Source organism: Lolium perenne, chromosome 3 (assembly GCF_019359855.2).
Source record: "Lolium perenne isolate Kyuss_39 chromosome 3, Kyuss_2.0, whole genome shotgun sequence".
NCBI lineage: Eukaryota > Viridiplantae > Streptophyta > Magnoliopsida > Poales > Poaceae > Lolium > Lolium perenne.
Genome location: NC_067246.2, coordinates 143,901,840 through 143,928,841, shown reverse-complemented (window position 1 = coordinate 143,928,841; position 27,002 = coordinate 143,901,840). Strand labels below are relative to the sequence as shown.

Here is a 27,002-nt window from a genome sequence, read left to right as displayed (position 1 = left end):
AACCTGATAATGTTGTCGATGAAGAAGGGGATGCCTTGGGCATCCCCAAGCTTAGACGCTTGAGTCTTCTTAGAATATGCAGGGGTGAACCACCGGGGCATCCCCAAGCTTAGAGCTTTCACTCTCCTTGATCATGTTGCATCATACTCCTCTCTTGATCCTTGAAAACTTCCTCCACACCAAACTCGAAACAACTCATTAGAGGGTTAGTGCACAATAAAAATTAACATATTCAGAGGTGACACAATCATTCTTAACACTTCTGGACATTGCATAATGCTACTGGACATTAGTGGATCAAAGAAATTCATCCATCATAGCAAAAGAGGCAATGCGAAATAAAAGGCAGAATCTGTCAAAACAGAACAGTTCGTATTGACGAATTTTAAAATGGCACCAGACTTGCTCAAATGAAAATGCTCAAATTGAATGAAAGTTGCGTACATATCTGAGGATCATGCACGTAAATTGGCTTAATTTTCTGAGTTACCTACAGGGAGGTGGACCCAGATTCGTGACAGCAAAGAAATCTGGAACTGCGCAGTAATCCAAATCTAGTACTTACTTTTCTATCAACGGCTTAACTTGGCACAACAAAACACAAAACTAAGATAAGGAGAGGTTGCTACAGTAGTAAACAACTTCCAAGACACAAAATAAAAACAAAGTACTGTAGGTAAAAACATGGGTTGTCTCCCATAAGCGCTTTTCTTTAACGCCTTTCAGCTAGGCGCAGAAAGTGTGTATCAAGTATTATCAAGAGACGAAGTGTCAACATCATAATTTGTTCTCATAATAGAATCAAAAGGTAACTTCATTCTCTTTCTAGGGAAGTGTTCCATACCTTTCTTGAGAGGAAATTGATATTTTATATTACCTTCCTTCATATCAATAATAGCACCAACAGTTCGAAGAAAAGGTCTTCCCAATATAATGGGACAAGATGCATTGCATTCAATATCCAGGACAACAAAATCAACGGGAACAAGGTTATTGTTAACGGTAATGCGAACATTATCAACTTTACCCAAAGGTTTCTTTGTAGAATGATCAGCAAGATTAACATCCAAATAACAATTTTTCAGCGGTGGCAAGTCAAGCATATTATAAATTTTCTTAGGCATAACAGAAATACTTGCACCAAGATCACATAAAGCATTACAATCAAAATCTTTAACCTTCATCTTAATGATGGGCTCCCAACCATCCTCTAGCTTTTTAGGAATAGAGGCTTCGCGCTCTAGTTTCTCTTCTCTAGCTTTTATGAGAGCATTTGTAATATGATGTGTGAAAGCCAAATTTATAGCACTAGCATTAGGACTTTTAGCAAGTTTTTGCAAGAACTTTATAACTTCAGAGATGTGGCAATCATCAAAATTCAAACCATTATAATCTAAAGCAATGGGATCATCATCCCCAATGTTGGAAAAAATTTCAGCAGCTTTATCACAGCAGTTTTAGCGATTTGAGCGGTTTCTCGCGCTTTGCATTAGAAGTGGAAACATTGCTAACACCAATTCTTTTATTAGTATTAGTAGGAGGTGCAGCAACATGTGTAGCATTAGCATTACAAGTGGTGGTAATAGTCCAAACTTTAGCTACATTCTTCTCTTTAGCTAGTTTTTCATTTTCTTCTCTATCCCACCTAGCACGCAGTTCAGCCATTAATCTTATATTCTCATTAATTCTAACTTGGATGGCATTTGCTGTAGTAGTAATTTTATTATGATGATTTTCATTAGGCATAACTTTCGATTTCAAAAGATCAACATCAGCAGCAAGACTATCGACTTTAGAAGCAAGTATATCAATTTTCCCAAGCTTTTCTTCAACAGATTTGTTAAAAGCAGTTTGCGTACTAATAAATTCTTTAAGCATGGCTTCAAGTCCAGGGGGCGAATTCCTATTATTGTTGTAAGAATTCCCATAAGAATTACCATAGCCGTTGCCATTATTATAAGGATATGGCCTATAGTTGTTACTAGAATTGTTCCGGTAAGCATTGTTGTTGAAATTATTATTTTTAATGAAGTTTACATCAACATGTTCTTCTTGTGCAACCAATGAAGCTAATGGAACATTATTGGGATCAATATTAGTCCTATCATTCACAAGCATAGACATAATAGCATCAATCTTATCACTCAAGGAAGAGGTTTCTTCGACAGAATTTACCTTCTTACCTTGTGGAGCTCTTTCCGTGTGCCATTCAGAGTAATTGATCATCATATTATCAAGAAGCTTTGTTGCTTCACCAAGAGTGATGGACATAAAGGTACCTCCAGCAGCTGAATCCAATAAATTCCGCGAAGAAAAATTTAGTCCTGCATAGAAGGTTTGGATGATCATCCAAGTAGTCAGTCCATGGGTTGGGCAATTTTTAACCAAAGATTTCATTCTTTCCCAAGCTTGAGCAACATGTTCAGTATCTAATTGTTTAAAATTCATTATGCTACTCCTCAAAGATATAATTTTAGCAGGGGGATAATATCTACCAATAAAAGCATCCTTGCATTTAGTCCATGAATCAATACTATTCTTAGGCAGAGATAGCAACCAATCTTTAGCTCTTCCTCTTAATGAGAAAGGGAACAATTTTAGTTTAATAATATCACCATCTACATCTTTATATTTTTGCATTTCACATAGTTCAACAAAATTATTAAGATGGGCAGCAGCATCATCAGAACTAACACTGAGAAAATTGCTCTCGCATAACAAGATTCGATAAAGCAGGTTTAATTTCAAAGAATTCTGCTGTAGTAGCAGGTGGAGCAATAGGTGTGCATAAGAAATCATTATTATTTGTGGTTGTGAAGTCACACAACTTAGTATTTTCAGCGTTGGCCATTTTAGCAACAGTAAATAAAATAAACTAGATAAAGTAAATGCAAGTAACTAATTTTTTTGTGTTTTTGATATAGCAAACAAGATAGCAGATAAAGTAAAACTAGCAACTAATTTTTTTGTATTTTGATTTAGTGCAGCAAACAAAGTAGTAAATAAAACTAAGCAAGACAAAAACAAAGTAAAGAGATTGAGAAGTGGAGACTCCCCTTGCAGCGTGTCTTGATCTCCCCGGCAACGGCGCCAGAAATCTAGCTTGATGGCGTGTAACTCACACGTTCGTTGGGAACCCCAAGAGGAAGGTATGATGCGCACAGCAGCAAGTTTTCCCTCAGAAAGAAACCAAGGTTTATCGAACCAGGAGGAGCCAAGAAGCACGTTGAAGGTTGATGGCGGCGGGATGTAGTGCGGCGCAACACCAGGGATTCCGGCGCCAACGTGGAACCTGCACAACACAACCAAAGTACTTTGCCCCAACGAAACAGTGAGGTTGTCAATCTCACCGGCTTGCTGTAACAAAGGATTAACCGTATTGTGTGGAAGATGATTGTTTGCGAAAACAAGAGAACAAGTATTGCGAGATTGTATTTCAGTAAAGAGAATTGGACCGGGGTCCACAGTTCACTAGAGGTGTCTCTCCCATAAGACAAACAGCATGTTGGGTGAACAAATTACAGTTGGGCAATTGACAAATAAAGAGAGCATGACCATGCACATACATATCATGATGAGTATAGTGAGATTTAATTGGGCATTACGACAAAGTACATAGACCGCCATCCAACTGCATCTATGCCTAAAAAGTCCACCTTCAGGTTATCATCCGAACCCCTTCCAGTATTAAGTTGCAAAGCAACAGACAATTGCATTAAGTATGGTGCGTAATGTAATCAACAACTACATCCTTAGACATAGCTTCAATGTTTTATCCCTAGTGGCAACAACACAACACAACCTTAGAACTTTCATCCATTGTCCCTGTGTCAATGCAGGCATGAACCCAGTATCGAGCATAAATACTCCCTCTTGGAGTTACAAGCATCTACTTGGCCAGAGCATCTACTAGTAACGGAGAGCATGCAAGATCATAAACAACACATAGATATAACTTTGATAATCAACATAACAAGTATTCTCTATTCATCGGATCCCAACAAACGCAACATATAGAATTACAGATAGATGATCTTGATCATGTTAGGCAGCTCACAAGATCCGACAATGATAGCACAATGGGGAGAAGACAACCATCTAGCTACTGCTATGGACCCATAGTCCAGGGGTAGACTACTCACACATCCCACCGTAGGCGCCCGTGGCGGCGTAGAGTCCTCCGGGAGATGATTCCCCTCTCCGGCAGGGTGCCGGAGGCGATCTCCTGGATCCCCCGAGATGGGATCGGCGTTGGCGGCGTCTCTGGAAGGTTTTCCGTATCGTGGCTCTCGGTACTGGGGGTTTCGTCACGGAGGCTTTAAGTAGGCGGAAGGGCAAGTCAGGAGGGGGCACAGGGGCCCCACACCATAGGCCGGCGCGGCCAGGGGGGGGCCGCGCCGCCCTAGGGTTTGGGCACCCTGTGGCCCCACTTCGTTTCGTCTTCGGACTTCTGGAAGCTTCGTGGAAAAATAGGCCCCTGGGCGTTGATTTCGTCCAATTCCGAGAATATTTCCTTACTAGGATTTCTGAAACCAAAAAGCAATGAAAGAATCGGCACTTCGGCATCTTGTTAATAGGTTAGTTCCAGAAAATGCACGAATATGACATAAAGTGTGCATAAAACATGTAGATAACATCAATAATGTGGCATGGAACATAAGAAATTATCGATACGTCGGAGACGTATCAGCTTCATATCTTGCTCCTTGGGCAGGTCTGTTACGTCCCATGGATTGCAGGTAGAGGTTTACCAGATGTTTTGGGGTGCGGCATTTTTTGGTGACATGCTTGTAGCATCCACATTTCTGGCAAAGATTAGTTTTATCAAACTTGTTCTTTGCAATGCCCTTTCCCTTGTCTGGATTATGTGGCTTGTTCTTGTTGTTGCGGTTGCGGTTGTAATTACCCTTAAAGTTCTTCTTACGACCTTTGAAAGAGCCATTGAACTTATTGTTTTTCTGAAAATTTGCATGTACCTCGGGTAGAGGGGCAGCCCCAACTGGGCGTTGATGACTATTCTTTAAAAGAAGTTCATCATGTTTTTCTGCCTGGAGGAGAACATGTATAAGTTCAGAATAAACTTGGTAATTCCTTGCACAATATTGTTGCTGTAGGATCCTATCAGCTGGGAGCATAGTTGATAGAGTCTTTTCTATCTTCTCCTCTTCTGAAGGTTCCTTCTCGCAAAACCGTAACTTCGAACAAATCTTATGAACCTCATGGTTATAAGCTCCGACAGATTTGAAATCCTAGAGTCTTAACTGGGTCCACTCATGACTAGCTTGAGGTAGTATAACTGCCCTTTGCTGTTCATATCTAGTTTTGAGTGCTTGCCACATATTGCTTGGAGATTCCTCCATTAAATATTCAGATTTCAAATCTGGGTGAATATGGTTTCTTATAATGTATAAAGCACCATATTTTTGTGGCTCGGTTAATTGTGCAACTCCCTGCGGAAGGGGATCCTCAGGTGGTATGAGTGCTGCTGCAATTCCACGAGATGAAAGACTAATTTTAACATCCATAGCCCATGTAGGATAATTATTTCCGTCGAGCGCGAGCTCTTCAAATTCTTTGACGGTCATTTTGTCCTACATGAATGAGAACCAGTGATTTGTAAATTTACTTGTATGTAAATTAAAATCATCATGGTTATGTCGTAATAAAATTTGCAAAATTGCTGAAGTCAAGTGAATCCTTGAGTTTTAGTGTGGATCCCAAATTATCTTTCATAACACGTTGTAGATAATCACCATTTTCATGGAGTACATCTCTCAGTACTAAGAAGCATAATCTGACCAAAATCAGTAGATGCCTTTGATCTTAGTACCTTATATTATGATTTTATTTAAATATATGGGAGAGTACGTTGAAGGTAGTCATAATGTCAATTTTGACAAAATGTAGACCTCACAATAATTGTGGATAATCTACTTATTATCGCAGTAGATACCACATTACCTTGTGATCCCATATATAAATTTGAGGTAGTCACTTTAATTTTGCTTGTTAATTACATTTGATTTAAGTCAATTTGATGCTATATTTAAGCATATATGGACTTAATCGATGATGAATTAACAGTTAATTTTGAAAGAAAATTAATCTCACTTGCAAAATAATATTATTGTACCATATATATATGTTATAGGGATTGCAAAATGCAAACACATTGAACATATAATCTTCTATAGACACAGTGTGGTCTACAACATCAGTATACAATATAATTTAGTACATGATGTAAATTCATAATACAGAGGTCTATGACATGATAAGTACTTGAGAACCATACAAATACTTATGTTACTTGAACAATCTACTAGATGACTCATGTACTGTACTAAACAAATAGGGAGTACTAATTTAGTGCTGCCACAACCCAAATGGATGGTCCTAGGCAAACAGACTAATAATTTAGTTGGTTAAAATGGAGTGGCTTGGCCGGCCGGTCGGATATATAAGGAGAGAACATCCAGGAGCGTCTCTATCCCCAATCCATTGACCGACCCAGGCGGAAGCCCCCATGGCTGCTCCGAATCACTAAATCACCAGCGACGAGAGCAGCTTCCGCCGCGTCTTTCCTCGTCGGTGGAGCCGTCAGGGAGGCTGGTGTTGGGCATGGCGACATTGGAGAAGCCAAGCAAGGCTGGGTTCCACGAGCCAGCGCGGAAGCCGGGTTGGACGGAGGCCATGGCTGCCGCGAATCGGCGCAGGATGCGTCGAGTTTCGGGTAGCGGCGTTGGAGGCCTGGCCGGCTGCGGTGCCGGAACGGAGGTGAAGCCGGAGCCGCGGCAAACGACTCCTCGTCCTCGGCCTCGACCTTGACGTTGAGGTCGAAGGCGAAAGGAGCGGCAGCGTAGGGAGCGCCGGTATCCTCATCCTCGGGCTCAACCTTGACGTTGAGGTCGAAGGCGAGTGCTTCTGCAGCGAGGGGTGCGCCAATCTCCTCTTCTTGTAGCAGCGGTTCCAGTCCAGGGACGGGTCCATATCCTGGCGGCACGAAGTGCTCCAAGTTCTCATCGCTTAGCGTCGGCGTCGGGAGGTCCAGGTATGTGTCCGGCTCGGGACCGTACCCCGGCGAGAAGTCGTACTCGGGGAGGTCGATGGACGGTGTTGGAGACGGCGGGTCGAAGATGGCGGCCAGCGGTGGGGGACTCGCGCCGTAGCCGAGAGCGGATTTTCTGGCGGAGCCGGTAACTACCGGTGCTCCAGCCCCCGCTCGATTTTGCATCAAGATTCGGTCACGCTTTTTAGCGTATATGCACTTCTTTATTCATACTGACTGCGAGATGCGCCTACCTTGGTAGTGTACGCCGGTACATCACAGCACGACATGGAGCCTCAGACTAATATGGCACCCCCACCGTGACCCCCTTTCCGGTCTCTCTCTCTCAATTCCGATCCAAAAAAGCGGCGGCTGCCGCGGCGGAGCGTGACCTGCGGCGAGGTGGACGCCGAACTCCCGCGAGAGGGCGAGATAGCAGCCAGAGCTACGGAGGTTCGAGATCACGCAGGGCTGCGGCCAGGACGGCTGCGCCGTGCATGAGCAGATCTCGAGCTCTGGCTCCTCCGCCGCACCTTCTTCGTGCAGCGCCCCTGCCCCCTAGACGAGAATGACGGGAGGAAGACAAAGCGGAGGCCGGCACCATGTTCATCTAATGCGGAGTTTAGGTTTGGGATCCATTTTCCTGATCTAGGGATTGTTTTTAGTTTCAATCTCATGGGGATGCAGATCTGAAGTGTGATTTTTATGGTGTCTACTTTTGTTTCATCTGAATTTTAGCCTTCAATTTTGTGTCAAATCCAATGCAGCCAATTCAATAATCAGTCTGAATTTTCCAATGATCTCTTTTTTTTGGAATGCCCAGATTGAGAAATCCTTGCCAAATACACCAAAGAATTCTAAGATTGGAAATTAGTTTTACTTTCTCATTTGCTCTAATATCTGAAACAAATTTGATTCGTCTATTTCTCTGTAAGTTTCTGAAATATTTGTGGTGCAATGAAATGATTGTGAAATCAATTTGGATTGTTTATGAGATTGTGATTGAATTCTAAACATAATTCTGTCTTATTTGGTTAGAAAATGTTACTGAAGCTATATGTGAAGCATATAATGTTCGTTTTATTGGAATTTTGTTTCAATCTGGGGAGGATGCTAATTTGGAGAGTGATTTTGGTGGTTAATATTTCATATTCGGACTGATTTTTAATCTAATATTTCGTGTCAAATCTGCATCCACCTTTGCTGGTAGTTAATCCATCTGGATGGTAATTTTCAGTAATTTTTCATTTGCTCTAACATTTAAATTGTCTTTGATTTGCCTATTTCTTTATAAAACTGTGAAACATTTGTTGTGCATTGAAATAAATGTTATGTGTGAACAATCTGCGGAAACTGTTTTCTGCATTAAAAAGGGATGGATTTCTAAAAGATATTTGGATCATACACCAATTTGGTGATGTAACTAATATAGATTGTAAAAGGATCTCTCAAATATCAGTATTATATGCTATAATTTTTTGATATAATAATGGTATCTAATAAAAAATGACATCTGAAACCTACTGCGATCATATCTTGGGTATGTCACAAATTTGATACTAAAATGTTACTACGTCGATGGGCTCGAGGGCAGCGTTGTGCTTGAACGCACCGGCGGTGCCGTGTAAGAAGCTTTTCTTGAGCCGCGGCTCCTCCACACCGTTGTGTTACCTTGAGATTTGAGAATATTTGATAGTACCAAATATTGTTGGAGTCCATGAAACAATTGTGAAGCCATTATGGATTGTGATTAAAAATTGGGAAGTATTTATTTCAAAAAAAGAAAAATGTCTAAACTATTTTTGTTAGATATATTAGAGATAGATTCATCTTTTTTTTCGATAGTTTTGAAATATTGTTGGATGATACGTCCTCATGACTAGAATTTGTGGGAGATAAATTTTATTCAATTTTGTTTACATATATGGATAGTAAAAGAATATCTCAAATATCAATTGTGTGTGATATATCTCTAGTAGAAAATTTTATTTCTAAAATGTAATTGGTTCATAACGCGTATGACCCAATTTTTGGTAATGTATGAAATATATATCATAGATTGTTGATACGAAAAAGTTAATGAATCCATACTTGGAACATATCTTCTTAATTTTATTCTAATAGGACACAAAAATTGGAACAATTTGATTCTATTTTTAGAAATGAATTGAAACTAATTTGAAAACAAAATAAATATAATTGGAATATATGTCAATTATAAGTATAATTTCTATGAACACTTCAAAATTGTCCAAGTGTACAGGATATTTCATTGGGATATTTGTGAACTAAATTTTACACCGATGTGATATTTGGAATATTATTTAAAAATTATACAAACTAAATCTGTTTTAAAAAATATTACAAATCATGTGTTTAATTATTACTATCTGGAATCAGCACTTTCCCATGGCCAGGGCTGCCCGCTGGCATAAATTGTGTCACGCGCGCGAAGCAAAGTAAAGCACTTATTGTTGCCACAGAACCAACATCGTGGGTGGGCCAGACGTGTGAGGAAAGTGAGTGGGTGGTGGGTCCAGAACTGTGATAGTACAACCCAGTAATAAGGAATATAAAGCCACAATACCTCAGAATACAATTGGTGTACGAGAGAAGGTGGCGCAAGGTGATTGGCTGACGAGAGTCTGGTAGGAACCGGCTCCGTTAGAAAAGATTTTCCCCACACGAGACGCCATCTCCATGGGGGTGCGGTTTTTCTAACGGATCCGGTAACTACCGGAGTTGAATCCCCGTTTGTGTTTTCGTTGAGATTCGGGCAAGCATCCTCATATTCGCATTACTTTATTCGTATTCAGTTGTAGGAAACTTCAACGGCGCGGCCGTATGCATGTATCGGGATAGTACGGGGCAGGTGGAGTCTACCGTTGTTATTGCCGGCAGGGCGTGTGCTGTGCTCCGTGACCTAGATCCGAGAATAGAGGATAGACAACCAGATCTTCTTCTTCTCCGCCGAAGTGAGCGCTGCCGTCCTGCATAGTGGCGGCTACGATTACTGGGGATAGAGGTAAGTAGATCTCCATGGCATTTGGTTGCCTATGATATTTTGGGGGCCGATTTTTTTTGGAAACGTATTGTGATTATGTCCTTCCGATTTGCCTGTTCAATCTTACCTCTGTATGCTCAGTTAACGCTCATAATTTGTTGTTTCGCTCAACCTCAGGAAGTATGGATCCTGGGGAGGGCATGAACAACTACTGCCACAACTCAATCCAATCAGTCGGCATAGATGTTTCTTTCACGGATCTCCTTAATATGGTTGCTAAGGACGCCGAGATGAGCAAGTACCCGTAAGTCTTGCTGCCAGTTCAATACATTTTCGAACATAGTGTGTTCATCAGTTCTGTAGCTGTGAAACATGGGTTATGTGTGGGTTTTACCTGTTATGTACACAGAATTATTGCATACTGAATTATTGTAGCAATTACTAAGATATATTTTTTATGCCATATGTTGCACTTTTTTAAGCGTTGATGGGAGCTCCCAATTGAATGAAGAAATGCTGCTGGGAGGTGGAGAAGATATTTTAGTAGAAAAGAGCATTAGCGATATTGAAACTAGGTAAATGGCCCATGTCTGGAAGTTAAAATCAGGACACGTTTAAATTGAGATTAAAGTTATATGAAAAAAAGTTCATACATATCTAAGGCGCCTCTATATTTTCCTTTATTTCGCAAGAACTGGAGCTAACATGGAAGATGGGATTTGGGATGGAAATGTGAACTTTAGTATGGAGAGTTCCCCATACAGCCAGAAGCCGACTTTAATAGAAGGTTGGCTCTCCATCTTTCTTTAGCAAACTTGGTCAGTACTAATGACATCTAGTACTCTTGAAGGGAATTTAAGTTTGGTTCACAATTACCAGATGAATCAATCGGAACAAGCTGTTTCGTTGACAGTTCCGTTAACTGTGCATCTAGTTGCTGCTCCGACGCTATTTCGAACGCTTCTCTGTCAAGAACTTTTTCCAATTTCCAGTTGGCCGAAGATGGTGGAGCTGTGGATGTTACGTCGCATGCCAGGTAAGTTTCAAAGGCGAAGAGAAGATTCGGTCGGATATTTCAATACTGGTTTTGCACTACAATTGTTTGAGCTGTCTTCTTCGGTGACGACAGGGAATTTCCTGGTGGGCTAATCAAAGAGTCAATGAGGAAATATTGTGAGGACAAAAAGACTGTGATGTTCCAACCTGAGGTCGGAATGGAGTTTTCTTCTACGGTGGAAGCATTCTAGTTCTACAACATGTACTCATGGGTTTCAGGCTTCAGCATCAGATTAGGTGATAAACTACACAACAAAGAGCAAGCAGAGGACAATGCAGGAATACCTTTGCCAGCGACAGGTACATGTAAAGCCGACATATCTGTCGTATACCAATGATTTGAAGTACATAGGGAACAAAATTATAATAGCCGAGAAACATATCCTAAATATCCAAAATTGTTCAGACCTAATGCATTACATGAAATTTACACCAAAAATTAATTAAATCAACATGATATATGGTACACTCCTTCTGTACATAAGGATTCAGATGGAAGAAAGCGATTGTATTTCTTTTGGCTGTTCGGAATTTAGCGACAATAGATCTGATGCATACTTAAATAAAATGCTTATGGCATATTACAAATATATTTAACATAGTACGAATATAATTTAAGAAACTGCACAATATATATTACGAATATATTGAACACGATAATGTCAAATACAAGCCTAAATAAAATCAGTATGCTCGCTAAAATTCAAATAACTATTTATGGTACATGCACATTTTGCAGGTAATCATTCTCAATTTGAAATAAAGCCACATCAACCTAAAAATTTCATATATTTCATTTTTAAGCAAATCATGACAAGATTGTGTTGGCTCTTAAATATTATTTAATAACTACGAATTTCGGTAAGTCGGGCAATGCAACTAATTTCGTAAATGATATGGTCTGAATTTATGAAGGATATTAAAGCTACATGACACATAGGGTTCCATATATGTTATGTGATCCTCTATTTCGTAGTATTATGAATGTCACCACTTAAAAGGACTTGCATATTGTGCTGCTTTGTTGCAATATTTATTTGGAAAATGAACTCGTAGGTACCTACGAAGTTGGGAATATTGATCGAACATTATGAACCAAAAAATCGGAAAGAAAATACTAGTCTTCCAAAGAAACTTTAGTTAATTATTCTAGCTTTACCGCGTATAAGACTGCATGCCTTGCTGTCAGTATCATATGCACATGGTGTTAGAATTAGAAATATATAAATTTCATATTTAGATGGTGGTGTTGCCATACAGGGTTCTTATGCATGAATAAAGTGGGTGTAAATGACGATTTTGTCCCCAGAGCCTGTATAAATAGACCTCAACCCCCAGCTCCATGGATCATAAGTTCCAGCTTCCTTCCAACTAAAACTTTCAGGATGGGTATCATTGTTAGAGTTGAGGTTGTGTTGCCTAAGAAAGAGTTGATTGAGCCAGTTTTTGAGTGTGCTTGTGGTACTCAATCAGCTAGTAGAATGTGTAGTACTGGAATCAATAAAGGGAGGTTGTTTTATCGATGTGGCAATGGTTGGGTTGAGAACAGCAACAATGGTGAAGAAGACCCTAGGTGGAAGAAGGTTAGTATTTTTGAAAATTCAATTGGTTAAATTGCACTTAATCTGCGCTTTCTCCACTAATGTGACCTACTTTTTCGCAGCAACTCATGTGTGATGTCTGGATTTGGCAAGATCTCGTATCTAAGTTTGCAAAACAAGTTTTTGAGATTAACCAGCTGAATGAACAGGAGCTGGAGGGAATCATACTAGGTGGGGATGCATCAAGCTCAAGTGACTAGATATAGCTTACTAGGTTTATTACTACTGCTATTGTGTTTCTTAATTTCAATGTTAGTTATGTTCTAAGTTGGACCAGTGTAATGCGATGGGTAGGAAATGTGTATCCAGAATTATGTGGCCTAAAAGGCCTGTTGTAATGTATCTTTTATTGCAATTATGTTAAGGAGAGGAACAAAGTAGTTCCAGAAAAAAAATACTGCCCCTAAACGTCTATTAAGTGATATTGTGCTTCACAAGGATAGTACAGAGGTACAAACTTAAAAATTAATATGCTTCCTCCCAATATAAGAAGGCAAAAAAATAGGATGATTACATGCCTATTTTTGCCATAGTGGGATCGATTAATTAAAAAAATTGTTCTGGCAAGAAACAATGAGAAAACTTAAAATGACATGCTAGTACTAGAAATATCAGAAAAAAGAAGGTGCACTACATGATAATATACTCCAATGGATCCTCCCATGAAGTACGGTAATTTAACCTTCTGCTTCTCATATTTATAATGGATTATTCATGTAATTATCTCTCTTACCACTTTTTTTTTTTGACAATCAATACCACATATATTCATAGCAACAAATAGTACATGGTAGAGATACATGAACTGACTCCAACGATTATAAAATAAAGTCTAAAAGATAGTAACAAATCTTCGAGGTCTTCAATTTCTTTCTTCTTCCAGAACACAATCTTGTATTCTTCTGAAGGCAGCCAAAGATAGATAACGAACCATAGACCTGTAGATACCGACGAAAGTTCTCCCATAATTTTTTGAGCCGCAGTGCCAAGGTTGCATGCACGCACGCAACCATTAAAGCAGTTATACAACATCGGCAAGAGTACCAACACCAGTATATCAGGGAATAATAACCGACTAGCTTTGTCGTCGTCGATGGAGAGCCGAGAGTACGAATCACCATTGTCGAGGACGTAGCAGCCGGGACAAAAACTGCGAGAATAATCCTCCTCGCGGCAACAACGACAAAAGATCCAAAATTGATCTGACGAAGCAAGATCCGAAGGCCCATACCTAGAAAATTGTGATTGTTCAACACCACCATTGACGCCGGGAAGAAAATCTCGTCGCCGAACGAAAGACCGAAGATCACTTATTGCAGAAGATGCCATCTCCATTGAGGGGAAACCAACAAGAAGGCGGCTACCAAAATCCTAACATAATCTAATGAAAACAATACTTTTATTCGAAACTCCACGCATAGATCGGGTTCCCCACTCCTCCTGACGCCGGCGAAGCCGACCGGAGGAGGGGGAACCAATCTATGAAGGAGGATGAACTGGAGGCTAGGCTTGAGGCGGCGGCTTTATCTCTCTTACCACTTGATACATTATGCGCTGTTATTTCTCGAAAACGTTATAACCAAAGCCATTATGTCTTGACTAAAACTAAATATGGAGCAATCACAATGTAGCTCAGAGTGGTACATACAATTAAATTGCGCATCAAAGTTTAGATGGGATATGCTATATAGATTTGTGCTACGGGGAAGCAGAGAGATAAAACAAAGAAGGTACAAGTAGTGGTCTCCAGTTACATCATTCAGCCATATTGTATACACATTGGTTTCTTAGGAGAGCGGATTGTGCATCGTGCTGACATGCATGAACATCAGCTAGCCAACCTTGCACAGTTGAAAGTACAGACGGTACACATAGTGTACTGTTCAGTCGTCTGTATAGGCATGGCTGCTCGATACAACTTGCGAACTCCAAATCATGCAGCACATATTCCAGAACAAACAGTACATGTGATAAAAATGTGATTACCATCGCATATAAATAACTAGACCTAGCCTACAAGGCTTGATGACTATAGTAGCGCAATACAGTAGCAGATATACCTATAAATATAGTGTGCCCACTACATATTAGTTGGTAAATGATCTGCTGGGTCATTTGCAACATCAAATGAAGTTGTGTGAAAAGTGGAATGCGACAATTGATAATATGATTATGCACAGCATGAACGTGTTCATCACCACCGCCTTAATATCTCTCATGAAACCTGCCATTCCAAACATGAAATTGCTTCCACCACCAGCAGCTTCTATCAACAAATTGATCCCAACTCCGGTAATGAAGAATGCATAGTGCTGTTCCGAGAGGAAAAAATCGCAAGTGCCATTTTCCTACACAACACAACAAACTAAAATAAATACAAAACCAAAGGTGAACAGCTCCATGAGGTAAGATTTGCATAAAAGGAGAAGAAATCATACTCCCTGGTTAGGGGCACTTGTAGAATCTTATGCCCGGGTTGGATACGACACGAAAGTGGTTGTTCTTTCTAAACCGCAACATGGGCACAGAACAGAGGAAGGGGCGGGGCTGCATCACGAGCGCTTCTAAAGGAGTAAGAAAAAGAAGACATCCTTCTGGGATTTGAAGAAGTTGATAGTAGAAGTTGATATAGAATGTGAAATATTTCAGTGTTCCTGATCCAAGCGGGAGGTCTACCTCGAATTTTATAGTACTGACCAGCTTCCAAAGAGTCATATTTTCATCATTCCATTGCATAAAAATAATAATACATAGCGTGTGGGCAAACGGCTATATTGCATTCAGGGATCTTGTCTCGTACATTTCTGCATGGATCTTGTCTCTTGATGTTGAATATTGCGCTTCAGTTTGCTGCATTCCATCAAATAAGACCTAGCATGTACGCAAATTTAGTTGTTCGATCGTAAGTACTACAAAAAAAATTGATACTACGGACCTCTGGCTGTTGGGTAAATGGCTAACCTTTAGAACATCCACAGTAGTATGGGCAGTACTACTGCAGCCAGGTATGGACCTGGTGGGACGTCTATTTGCTGTGGCGGATGATACAAACTCTTCTCCATATGGCGAATCAGCAAGCTGTAGATCGTTCAAGGGGTCAGCCATTTTTGAAAGGGATAGCATCGTTTCCGAAAGCAGAAGGTGCGATGAGAAAGTATAATATGTTGGAAGGGAAAAACGCACCTATAGCTTGCCATACTCTGGACCATCACATGAGCTGGACTTCAAATCAGACAAATCTAACAAGTCTAGCAAATCAGTAGTTACATATAGTACACGGGGGCATCCTCCGGGAACTTCCAATATTGGAGACTTAACCATATCAATATAAATGAGCTGCAATCAAATTGCCAACTGTTAGTGATGCACTCTTCTATCATATGCAATATGGAAAATATTCATACTGTAAAGACTAACCAGCAGAACATGTACACATCCGTGGATATTGACATTAACTGCCTTCGAGTCTCGATATTCCCGAATTCCTTCGATGAGAACATTAGCTACATGGTCGCGCCAGTTCATATCCTTGATGAGGTCAACGTTGCTCATTACGGGTGAGTAGCCAAGGTTAATAAAGTGGCCACTAGATGGAGCAAAGTAAATATAGAGCACGTACAACATAAAGGATCTTTTAAATTGTACTGGGTCATGAGTAGATATTAGTGACTCGTATGTAGCCTTATAACTCAAACCCCTTGCACCTTTCTCATCCTTCATCTCTTTGTCCTCTTCGGTGGGGTAAATGCACTTTGATTTGCCACGCTTGCTACGGGGCAAAGGTACAGGAAAAGGGCCATCAGGTATACCTAACAACTTCTTCATAAGAAGTTTAATTGGGACTGTGCGGCCACGTACAGTCAGAGCTTGCTTCTTCCAACTGAAATGGTTCACTAACCACACTGTCAGATCTTTAGGAAGCCTACAATTTGGCATGGATAATAGAATACCGAATCCGAGTTCATCAAAACATTTTCTCTGATCTATGTCTAGGTTCTTCAGGAGATCGAACAAAAGATGAGGGGAACATTTGAATCCGATATTCTGCTTCAAATATACAACCACATATTAGCATGGAACAAATAAAGCTAAAAAAGGAAACTACTGCTCTAATTTAGTGTAAAATTGGTATTACAGAATGAAAAAACTTCAGCTAAAGGTTGTTTATGTAGCAACACGGAGATTCGGAATATACGTGACCTATAGGTTCGGCATTCACTTATAGGTAAACACTGTCCATGGTACTTAATTTATAACAAAGCATCAAGAAACAAAAAGAATACATACATTGTTCCGTAATACTGTGTTCCTTTGGTGTTGTTTATCTATTGGAAATTGTTGGCACCTTAATTTATTCATTTTTTTATAACTGAGAAATGCGTGCAACAATGCACAAATCTTGTATATTGCATGTTTATGTCAACAACATAGCAGCAATTGGAATGGAATGTTCAAAGCTTAGGACTACCTTCATGACTGGACAGCTCAAATTGATATAAATCCTATGCAGCTACCAGAACTAATTAATATAAGGACCACAAAATGCTGGCACTTTCAAATCGGTGGAATTTACAATACATATGTATTAAGAAATTTACGGTACTGCATATATTCGCAATGACCATATGGAAGCCAATCAGAATTGAAAATGAACTCAGGATCAGGGACATAAACACAAATCTGGTAAAAAAACATACATGCATGATAACTTCTAAAACTTATAAAAATATAAATACAAATGGCAAGTACTAAGAGAACTTACTACTTCGTTGCTCTATACGGTACTACTGAAGTTCGAACTAGAGTTGTGTTGTTAGGAGTTTTAATAATGTCTTACGCCCAATTTTCTTATTTCTGAATAGATCACCACTAAAGTTCAAACTTCAGTCTGTTAGCATTATGTGCTCCTGTTTTCCTTCTCTTCAGTGGCCTCTTCTCTGTTCCAGTGTGATTAACCAAGTCCTCCTCATGTTTCTTCTTTGGTGTGTTCCTGAATCGAAAATGAGGGGATGTTCTAGATGGCATCTCAAAATCGTCGTCGTCTAGATCCATTGTCAGACTGCCTCCTACGAGACACATAATCTAATGAATATGCAGCTGTAATCATATGAATACTGTGAAAATGAGAAACAGTTCAAACAACTGAATTACCCTGCTGAAAAATATTGTTTCATACAACAAATTGTTTGAGACAGCAACCAATTGAAAGATCCATATACAATTCAACATTCCAACTTATACCTCTTTCATTACGAGTGGGTTGGTTTAATATAATATCCGTGTCTTCAAATTAGTTAGCTACTCAAATGAAAAGAACAACATATTGAAAAAGCATAAAGTTCATACATCACACCCTCATTTGTTAGGGAAATATATCCCAAGTACAAGCTATTCATAGTGCAACATAAATCATGCTTTTAATTATTCATAAAAAATTAAATACGTATAAAAAAGTTCAATTCAGTTTGTTCACACAAATTCCAAATATATTATTTTGGTCACACATATGTGATTCATAGTGATTCTAGGATTTTGTAGTTATAAAGACAGGTATAGTTCGCTTCAGACTTATCATTACCATCTTCAAGATATAATTGGTCTAACTATGGATTCGGTAACATACTGGAAGCAGGGGTGTATGGTACATGCCACATCTATTTACTGGATTCTCGAAAAATATGTTCACAAAAATTGCAATGAAATATCTCGGCCACTGAACGCAAATTTCCAAGTTTTCTTATATAATATACAGACAATTGTGTTCATATTTTCTTCATACAGCAAGCAAAACAAACAATTGAAAAAACCATGCTGAAAAGGTATATCTCATACAGGTCAATACTATTCCTACAAGGAGAGTGCTTAAAAAACTGTTACAACGTTAGCCCCTAGTAAGAACTATTGCCACTATAATTTGCTTGCATAAACACTCAAGGAGTATCCACTAATCCTCTACTGCCAGGTCAACTGGGTACAGGCAAATTAAGTGAATCCATCGATTCAGAGGTCAAGACACACAGCAGTTCATTAAATTTGCAAACCTGTATCTAGATAATTACCTAACACATGAGGAAATTATGTTCATATGCTAGAAAAGTGGAGAAACAAATTACTTGTAACTGTGAATGAATTAATCTGAAGAATGGTGCAATCAAAATTACTTTAACAACAGATACTTACTGCCTTGCCAGGATGGGGAGGGGGCGGGGGGGGGGGGGGGGGGGGGGACGCAGTATGGGAGGTCGTAGTATAAACACTGGATCTCAAAGAGCAACTCTTTACATACAAGATTCTAACCCTAACAATGGCAGCGCATTTCACAAAAGCAATGTAATATTCAAGATTTAAAGAGGAATCTTACTTCATCTCCTACAGATGTTGAATGGAAGATTACTCACACGTACCTTGCACTGCTCCCAGAACCACGACAACGCGGTCGATGAATCCGCCGGGGATGGGCCGGAGCAATGAATTGGGGGAAGAAGCAGAGGAAGAAGATGAAGTTGAGAGAGAAAATTGACTAATAATAGAGGGGAATCGAACGGGAGCCGGCAAGGGAATAAAGGCTCCGCGAGGTTAGGGGACGGTGGGCCAACTCCTTACTTCTTGTACAATACAGAAAGCATACAGCTGAATACCGAAAAATCTATGTGCATATACAACGGTTTGCTGACGTGGTAGCACGCATCGCAAACAAAACGGACGACGTTGGGAGCACCGGTAGTTACCGGCTCCGCTAGAAGTGACTATCCGCGCCGTAGCCCTGCACTGGGCAAAAGGCGATGCCTCTGCGGGCAGGGCAAGGGCCCTACCCGTGCTCCGGGCAGAAGGCCACACCGCTGGCGTCCATGCCGTTGTCAAGGAAGATCCCCTGTGGTGGTGGAACCAGGGCGGCGTCGAAGTCGTCCTCCTCGCCGAGGAACGGAGCCGCCGGTCCGCCGAGGAGCCAGTCCATCGGAGGTATGTGGAACGCCGGTTGCAGAGGAGCGGTTGGGCTGGGTGGTGCCGCTGGGGCAGCCTGAGTGCCTTGTGCGTTCATTGCCTGGGCACAGCGTCCAGTGCGAGGCGCGTAGGCCTGGCGGCGGTTGCCGTGGCGACGGCCGCCATGACGACGACGGTTCCAGTTGAAGGGGCGACGATGGCCACCGAGTCCGGCGTGGTGGCGAAGGCTACTGCCGTTGCCGTTGCGGCGGAAGCCAGCCCCACGGCCATGGCGACGGGAGCCGCCAGCCCTGTGGCCGAGGCGATGGACGGGCGAAGAATGGGCGGCGATTCCCGTGGCGAAGAAAGCGAGCGAAAGAGGAAACCAGGGCGTGCAGATTTCTTGCCATTTTTACCTTCTATTCTTTCCTTTCCCTGTTCCTCCTTTCACTCCGGTGATTGCTCTCGGTAGAGGCGAGTGCATGATAACGTGTTGTGAGTAAAAAGTGAATGAATGAACTGTTCTTTATTGATCATCAACATGGGGTATATATACAGGTGATCCGACTGTTCGGATGTCGGTTTACAAGAAAGAGGCGCCTGTTGGAGGCGTCGGTTAGTAGAGAGGTGACTGTTCGGAGTGAACAGGCGTCTGTACATGATTAGACGTCTGTAAGGACTTTTGGGCACTACTAATAACTGCCTATGGCAGTTAGACCTATTTCTAACAATATTTTTATACTCTCCGTGTGCCCAAAGGAACCGTCTAAATCGCATGCAGACGTCGATTGTTTTTTAGAAGTAAGCGATCTGCGTGCGACAATGCCTTAGGGTGACTTCTTTTGAGGCTTATGGTCTGCTTATAGGTCCAGAGAAGCAAAAACCCAAAAGAAGTGTTTGGCTTCTCCCCACCGAAGAAACGCCCCAGAAGCCCATGTACGTGTAGTGGGGAGAAACTGGCCGAGAGCAGCTTCTTGAGCTTCCCCACGAGTTTACGAAACGATTTGTGGAAATGGACATGTCGTTTCATGGAATTTGCAGCAGAATGCCACCGCCCAGTTACCTGAGTCAAAGCGAGAAAAAAAGAAAGAGAAAAAATGCATCGCCCACCCGCCCCATCCTCAACCCCGAAGCTCCAAGGCCGGCCGTCGAGCTCCAAGACCGACCCGCGAGCTCCAAGACCGGCCGTCGAGCTCCAAGACTGCGGCCGGCTCCCACCCGGCCAGATCGTCTCTACCCTGACCATCAGCTTCAAGCTTGCGTGATCTGATTTTGGGACATTTCACGACTCATTGGCACAAATAAGCCAAAACATTACAATCCCAAAAGAAGTCTCCTGAAAGTTTATGCATAAGCATAAACCCAAAAGAAGTCACCCTTAAAAATGCCCTTTCTGTATTATTGTGAGACCCAAACAAATGTTACACGTGATATGTATTTGTTTTTCTTCATCAAATTTTTTATTCCACTAACAAGTACGACTTAACTATATAAATAAATCTTAATTTAATACTTCCATACAAAGGCATGCAAATAACAAAAAAAAACTTGAAACATGGTGTGCATGCTTCCCTGGCTAACCGAGTCGGTGCCCCATGCATGCAAAGGCTGCAAACTCCAACACCTGCATGTGCTTATTATTGCGTACCCACGCCGCATCCTATCGTCTCCCCGCGCATGAAGATTACCACAGCGCCTTCACGTTCCAGCTCTTGAATGAGCTGATGAATCTTCTGATTTTCTGATGGAGCAATGAATCCGTACATACCTCTTTGAGAAACTGACGAGCTTGGTGCATGAGACGAGGCAGCGCCGGCGGCAGGAGCTGTTGTGGTAACGTCGGCGGCAACGGGATCAGCCGGAAGCATCAAGCTTGCTGCATGAGACGTGGCGGCAGGAACCGGCTCGGCAACTACGTCGGCAGCATGTTCAGCCTGGCGACTTGGTGCATTAGACGTGGCAGTATCGGCGGCAGGAGCCGGAGTAGCAGCTTCGGCCACAGTGCGCTCAGCCGGAGGTGTCGACTCGTTCGGTCTAGCCAAGGAGTTTGTCCTAGCGCCTTTGTTCACATCTTTTTTGCCCACACAAGGACGTGAGCAATGCTGCCTCCCATTCCCTGTGCGTGTACCACGCATGGTCTGTTCTCCTTCTGCATTGACCATATCCTCTCTGCGTTTGAACATACCCCATAGGTAGTGTTTCCCTTGAAAGGCTGCAAAGGACAACAGGTAAGTGACTGAATCCACAAGCATATGGTAGAATGCAAAGAAAGGCTTAGGGAAAGAGGGACTAATTTCAAAAACGTACTTTGATGCCGCTCCGGTAGCAAAATAGAAGGAAATATCAACATCTCGGCTTCATCGACATAAGCTCGTAGGATCAAATTTTTGTCCATGACTTCCTTGACTAGCTTATCGAAACCCTCATTTGGCCTGGAAAATCTTGAGAATATAAGATTCCCATGGAGTGAAAAAATATAGAGTTGATGGCGCAAACTTAGATGTCAGGCAAGTACCTCATTTCTTGTGGAAAGAAATACAGGCCAATGTTGTCCTCAGTTGGCCTTGATACCCTAAAGCACTTGGGTTCAGCATCCAACCTAGGAATCTTTGCTACTTTAACCATGTTTTGTAAAGATCTCGAGCATTCCCATACTTTTTCGCAAGATTTAGCCAACAAATGTGCTTCTAATGGGACATAACCCTCACCTCCTATCTCCAACATTCCACTGATGAAATAATAGAAATATTGGTTAGAAAGGTGATTTAATTAAGTTATCCTTAAATGGGTAAGGGCATCTATTGTAGTACCTCCAAATGGGTTCATCAATGGGCAGCGATCCATATAACTCCACAATAGCAGTTTGTGCTATCAATCCACCTATACCATCTTCAGCGCCAGCAGTATTATGATTATCACCAATAATAAGGTTATGTTCATCGCCACTAATATCACCTTTGTCTTCATCTTCATCACATATATATTTTCTCCTCGCTGACTTAACAATCTTAATATCCTCTTCATCCTCATCTACAATACCTATAAATCTTCCTCTCACCAACTTAACAGTCTTAGTTCCTTCAGTACCATTACCATGTTCTCCCTGTCGTTTTCTCTTACTCTTACAATTGTCTTTGTCGTTCTGATGATCCTCTACTAACAGGCCTCCACTCTGATTTTTTATATCATTGCTCAAGAATGGTGTCTCTATTCTCCCATGAGCATCTGAGCTGTCTCGGTGTTCTTCCGTTTCTAAGATACCCTTACTCTTAAAAGGGTTTTTGTGTTCCCTCACCTTAAATTGTTGTTTCTCATGATGTTCATCCACCATATGAACTTTGCTTTCCATGGCATTCTCTTTGATTGATACTTTGTTTGAAACCAATGGTGCTTCAATCGAAGACGTCGAACCTCTGGAAGATGCATCCACTTTCCTAGAATGGAGCGGTTTCTTTGAAACTTTATTTGTGTCACTTGAGTTGTTCTTCAAAGCTTGGGGGGCAATTTTCTCCACAACTTCTGAAGAAAAGTCAACCGTCAAATTAGAGATCATAGACTTTTCTAAGAGCACAGACTTTGGTGAAACTACCACTCTTTTACTCTTGCCAACTGGAACAATACTTTCATTTGATATCACTAAGTTTTCTCCTAACGGGCATTTCCGCGAATTTATGACCACACCATTATCACCTCCTTGATTCACATAGACCGGTTCTAAAGATCGATTGATCTTGCCATTATATGCAAAACCTATATTTTCAACATCGTCACCTCTGCTAGCCCTGGTGTTTCTATAGGGCGCACTTACTGGCATATATGTCTGCCTAAGCTGGACTTCCTTGCGAATCTTCATCATGCGTGGACCAGGCACCTTCTTCTTTACAAAAGAGTGTTGCCTCGGGCCAAAAGAGGTAGTAGGCCTTTGGTATTTCATATTTTTGAAATGTAACAATTCAAAATATGTAGAAATTCCTACAAGTTGACAAAATCAATTTATTTTTATATGAAAAAACAATGAATTAAACTAATTTATTTCTATAGGAAATCAATGATACCCCCTCCATTCCTAGATATAAGCCACATAGTTTTTTTAAATCCATAATATAAATATGTAGAAATTCCTACAAGTTGACAAAAACAATTTATTCGTATATGAAAAAAAAATGATATTGAACCAATTTATTTATATAGGAAATCATTGATACTCCCTCCATTCCTAGATATAAGCCACATAGTTTTTTAAATCCATAATATAAATATGTAGAAATTCCTACAAGTTGACAAAACCAATTTATTTTTATATGAAAAAACAGATATTGAACCAATTTATTTATATAGGAAATCATTGATACGCCCTCCATTCCAAGATATAAGCCACATAGTTTTTGAAAAAAAATCCATAATATATGGTGTATTGTGTTGCACCACTTGTCTAGACACTTTTTAGGGATTTGTTATCATTTTTTGTATCTTATTTGAAGTCCTTTTTTTTCTCACATCAATTGTCAAGGTGTAATCCCATCCAAACCAAGTATATTTTTTTCTACATGTGTTTTCTATAATTTTAATGCGAAAAACTATACAACTTATATCTAGGAAAGGGGGGAGAACTGAGCAAGAAATCTCAAACAAAAAAATCAAAATACAAGAAAACTTGTAGTGTTATCCTTTTATGCAAAAATTATAAATACAAAAGGCAATGTTGTACTCCCTCCTTCCCAAAATATTTTACATATAAATTTTAGTTAAAGTCAAACGAATTAAAGTTTAACCAAAAAAAAATATTTATATATATACATATATATATATAATACATGAAAAGGTATCAACATCTATAATATCGAACCTATATAATGAGGACCGGTATTAAGTATATTTACATGGTGTATGCATTAGATATTGCAATGATCGATATTTGTCTTTATACATGATCAAAGTCTAGGGCGTATGTCCTGCAAAGATTGATTTTTGGTTGTATTTACACTAATTTTGCAGGCATGCTATAAGTGAAAATTATAATCAGGAAAAAATATATAAATAGTAAAACACGATTTGTTTCTTAAGACGTAGTAAAACTCGTTTTGCTATTGCAGAGCTATATTGCGCAGAACTTAATTTATAATGTTCCAAGAAAACAAGATTAGGCATATTTCTCTTAAGTTGGACAAAAGAGGGGTTAGGCTCATAGCCAAGAACTAAATTATATATTATGTGTTCAGAGTAATGTGCTAGTGCAAAGCTTCTTCTATCTTTAATTAATTAAGTCTACTTTCCTTACAATAACTTGGAAAGGACGTGGAAATATTTGGTTTACAAAAGCAGATAAACTAAGAGGCCTATTATTTTGCTCATTGGACGCATGTACAATGGCAAGACAACGAACTACTCAGGAAACTAATATACAAACCGATCTGGTTGCGCCAGGGTGCGCCAGGGTGCGTACATATACTTGTCACCGGTCACCTATCTAGCCCAGCCCCAGTAATTGTCACATGTAAACTGCGGCTGCACTAACCAAAACGGGACAAGCTAATCGGCTAACAAATCCTACAGCAAAAGCTAGCAATCACACACCGAGAGGTGCAGAGAGCCATGGCTAAATCGACTAACAGATCCTCAATCAACCGTGAACATAAATACAGATGACAACAGCTGGCGGAAATTTACCATACTAAAAAGAAGAGGAAACATGCATACCTTATGGCCAGCGGAAGAAGAAAAGGATTGGTGGCGGCGGCGGCTCGCGTGAATCAAATCCTCACGAACTAGCCGGGAGCAGCGATACTATACGTACGGCAGGTCGAGGAAGAAATCGCCGCGCAGGAGAAGTAGATCCAAAACCGGCGAGAGGCGTAACACGCAGGTAAGACGAGTAGACGAGGCTGCCTAGGTAGTGCGGGCTGAAACCCTTGAGCGTCGGCGGTGCTCTATTTATGGTCGATCGGGAAGTCGTGGGGGTGACCGGAGTCCAAGAGCCGAACGGCCTGGGGAAACGTACGGAACTTGATTCATCCGTTTCGATTCCCGACGGGACTCTTGGTCGTTTTCGTTTATTTTCGCGATATCGGCGGGGTACAAATCGTAACGGCATCGGATTGCAGGGAAACGCGGGGACAACGACGTGTATACCGATCAATCGGTAATTGGGGCGCCAGCTGCACGTTCTTCCTTTCAAACTTTTGTTTCTTATAAAATCAAATCACCACTTCAATATGTCACAACGCATCCTTAGAGCATCTCCAGCCGCGTCCCCCAAAGCGTCCCCCAAACCACGCCGAATTGAGCGTTTGGGGGACGTGTTTCGTTCGTGCCGCCTTTGGGGGACGTCGCTCCCCAGTCACGTCCCCCAAACAAAAAATCGGAAATTTTAAACTTGACGAGATTCGACTAAGATTCGTCCAAACTTACATAGATTCGAACGAAATTTGACTAAATTTAAACTAAACCTAATCTAGAACCACTTGCGGCGGCCGGAGGCGTCGTAGTACTGCTGGAAGTTGTACATGTCGTCGGTGACGACCTCCTGCTTGACGCGCTCGCCGACGGGCTCATCCTTCACCGCGCCGCTTGGTCCTGCCTCGCCGTCGTCGGTGAGGTCCACCAGCGGCTTGCCGGAGTCGCGGATGGACAAGGCGATCGCCGCGTCGAGGTCGCCCCTCCAGGCGTCCTTGTCGTTCATGGACGCCAAGAACGCCGCCCGCAGACCTGGGCAGTCCTCGGGGTCGTCGCTGCTGGCGATGAGCCGCTGCTGCCGCTCATACTCCGCCAGCAGCGCCGCCTGCGACGCTCCTCCGGCTCCTCCTTCACCTCCGGCTTCGGGATGAGGAGGGCGCCGCCGCGCCTCCCTTGCTGCCGCCGGCTGCCGCTGCCGCCACGCCTCGTGTTGACGGGCGTCGCCGGCTCCTCCTTCACCTCCCGTTTGGGAACGGTGTACGGCGCCGACCGGTAAGACGAGGACGGCGTCGATCGCGCCGGTCTTGAGAAAGAAGAGTGCGAGGAGGACGAGTACGTTGTCCTCCTCGGCTGCCATTGAGGAGACGGCGGCGGCGACGACGGCATCTCCAGCCTTGGAGCGCCGTTGCGGATGCCGCGGATGACGTTGTCGAGGGTGCGCCCCGGAACGCCCCAGAACAGGGCGCGGCCGTCCTTGTTCCAGCTATTGGGGCCACCGACGAGCCCCTCCATGCTGTGCATCTCGATGTCGTACTTCGCCTTGAAGTACGTCGTCCACCAGGCGTCGTTGTTGTCGACCGCCCACGTCGGATCCAACCGCTCCTGGGCGGTGAGTTGAGCCCGACGGGCCTTGACGGCGTCCCACCATTGGTCCGTGCGCGGCTTCGGCGGCGGCGGAACGCCAATGCCGTTCACGGCC

General features: G+C 41.8%; 2 protein-coding genes and 1 long non-coding RNA gene across 20 annotated transcripts; 1 reads left to right on the top strand and 2 right to left on the bottom strand.

Moving 5' to 3' along the window:
- Positions 1-7,279: 7,279 nt before the first annotated feature.
- Positions 7,280-13,067, top strand: LOC127327127 (uncharacterized). Of its 9 annotated transcripts, none has more exons than XM_071828194.1 (10): positions 7,308-7,674; positions 9,532-9,674; positions 9,865-10,073; positions 10,230-10,356; positions 10,535-10,627; positions 10,745-10,839; positions 10,932-11,088; positions 11,182-11,408; positions 12,369-12,691; positions 12,772-13,067. In XM_071828194.1, exons 4-8 carry the CDS (start codon positions 10,235-10,237, stop codon positions 11,297-11,299), a joined length of 585 nt encoding a protein of 194 aa, XP_071684295.1. In that variant the 5' UTR covers positions 7,308-7,674; positions 9,532-9,674; positions 9,865-10,073; positions 10,230-10,234; the 3' UTR covers positions 11,300-11,408; positions 12,369-12,691; positions 12,772-13,067. The 9 variants fall into 9 exon arrangements, with proteins under 9 accessions (XP_071684297.1, XP_071684296.1, XP_071684292.1 ...); XM_071828192.1 differs by having other exon boundaries at positions 9,449-9,674; XM_071828193.1 differs by having other exon boundaries at positions 9,449-9,777.
- A 1,368-nt stretch (positions 13,068-14,435) lies between these two features.
- On the bottom strand, positions 14,436-19,333 carry LOC127326975 (uncharacterized). Of its 9 annotated transcripts, none has more exons than XR_007868285.2 (7): positions 19,114-19,333; positions 16,127-17,775; positions 15,893-16,045; positions 15,671-15,787; positions 15,386-15,580; positions 15,148-15,273; positions 14,436-15,057 (listed from the first exon to the last, which is right to left on the bottom strand). It is a non-coding gene; the product is annotated as an uncharacterized lncRNA (long non-coding RNA). The 9 variants fall into 9 exon arrangements; XR_007868284.2 differs by having other exon boundaries at positions 15,148-15,256; positions 19,114-19,332; XR_007868283.2 differs by having other exon boundaries at positions 15,148-15,580; positions 16,127-16,756; positions 17,472-17,775; positions 19,114-19,328.
- A 1,775-nt stretch (positions 19,334-21,108) lies between these two features.
- On the bottom strand, positions 21,109-25,517 carry LOC127327042 (uncharacterized). 2 transcript variants are annotated; one of them, XM_071826965.1, is made up of 5 exons: positions 25,328-25,517; positions 22,441-23,149; positions 22,146-22,358; positions 21,938-22,062; positions 21,109-21,842 (listed from the first exon to the last, which is right to left on the bottom strand). In XM_071826965.1, exons 2-5 carry the CDS (start codon positions 22,977-22,979, stop codon positions 21,268-21,270), a joined length of 1,452 nt encoding a protein of 483 aa, XP_071683066.1. In that variant the 5' UTR covers positions 22,980-23,149; positions 25,328-25,517; the 3' UTR covers positions 21,109-21,267. The 2 variants fall into 2 exon arrangements, with proteins under 2 accessions (XP_071683066.1, XP_051209786.2); XM_051353826.2 differs by lacking the exon at positions 25,328-25,517 and having other exon boundaries at positions 22,441-23,636.
- Positions 25,518-27,002: the final 1,485 nt, after the last annotated feature.

Coding starts and splice junctions, on each gene's coding strand:
- LOC127327127 (XM_071828191.1), top strand. CDS start 7,617: ATGACGGGAGGAAGACAAAGCGGAGGCCGGCACCATGTTCATCTAATG. Junction 7,675..10,229: donor TCATCTAATGCGGAGTTTAG/GTTTGGGATCCA, acceptor GCTCAACCTCAG/GAAGTATGGATCCTGGGGAG. Junction 10,840..10,931: donor GAAGCCGACTTTAATAGAAG/GTTGGCTCTCCA, acceptor CACAATTACCAG/ATGAATCAATCGGAACAAGC.
- LOC127327042 (XM_051353826.2), bottom strand. CDS start 23,564: ATGAAATACCAAAGGCCTACTACCTCTTTTGGCCCGAGGCAACACTCT. Junction 22,359..22,440: donor ATTGATGAACCCATTTGGAG/GTACTACAATAG, acceptor TTATTTCATCAG/TGGAATGTTGGAGATAGGAG. Junction 22,063..22,145: donor TTCTTTCCACAAGAAATGAG/GTACTTGCCTGA, acceptor AAGATTTTCCAG/GCCAAATGAGGGTTTCGATA.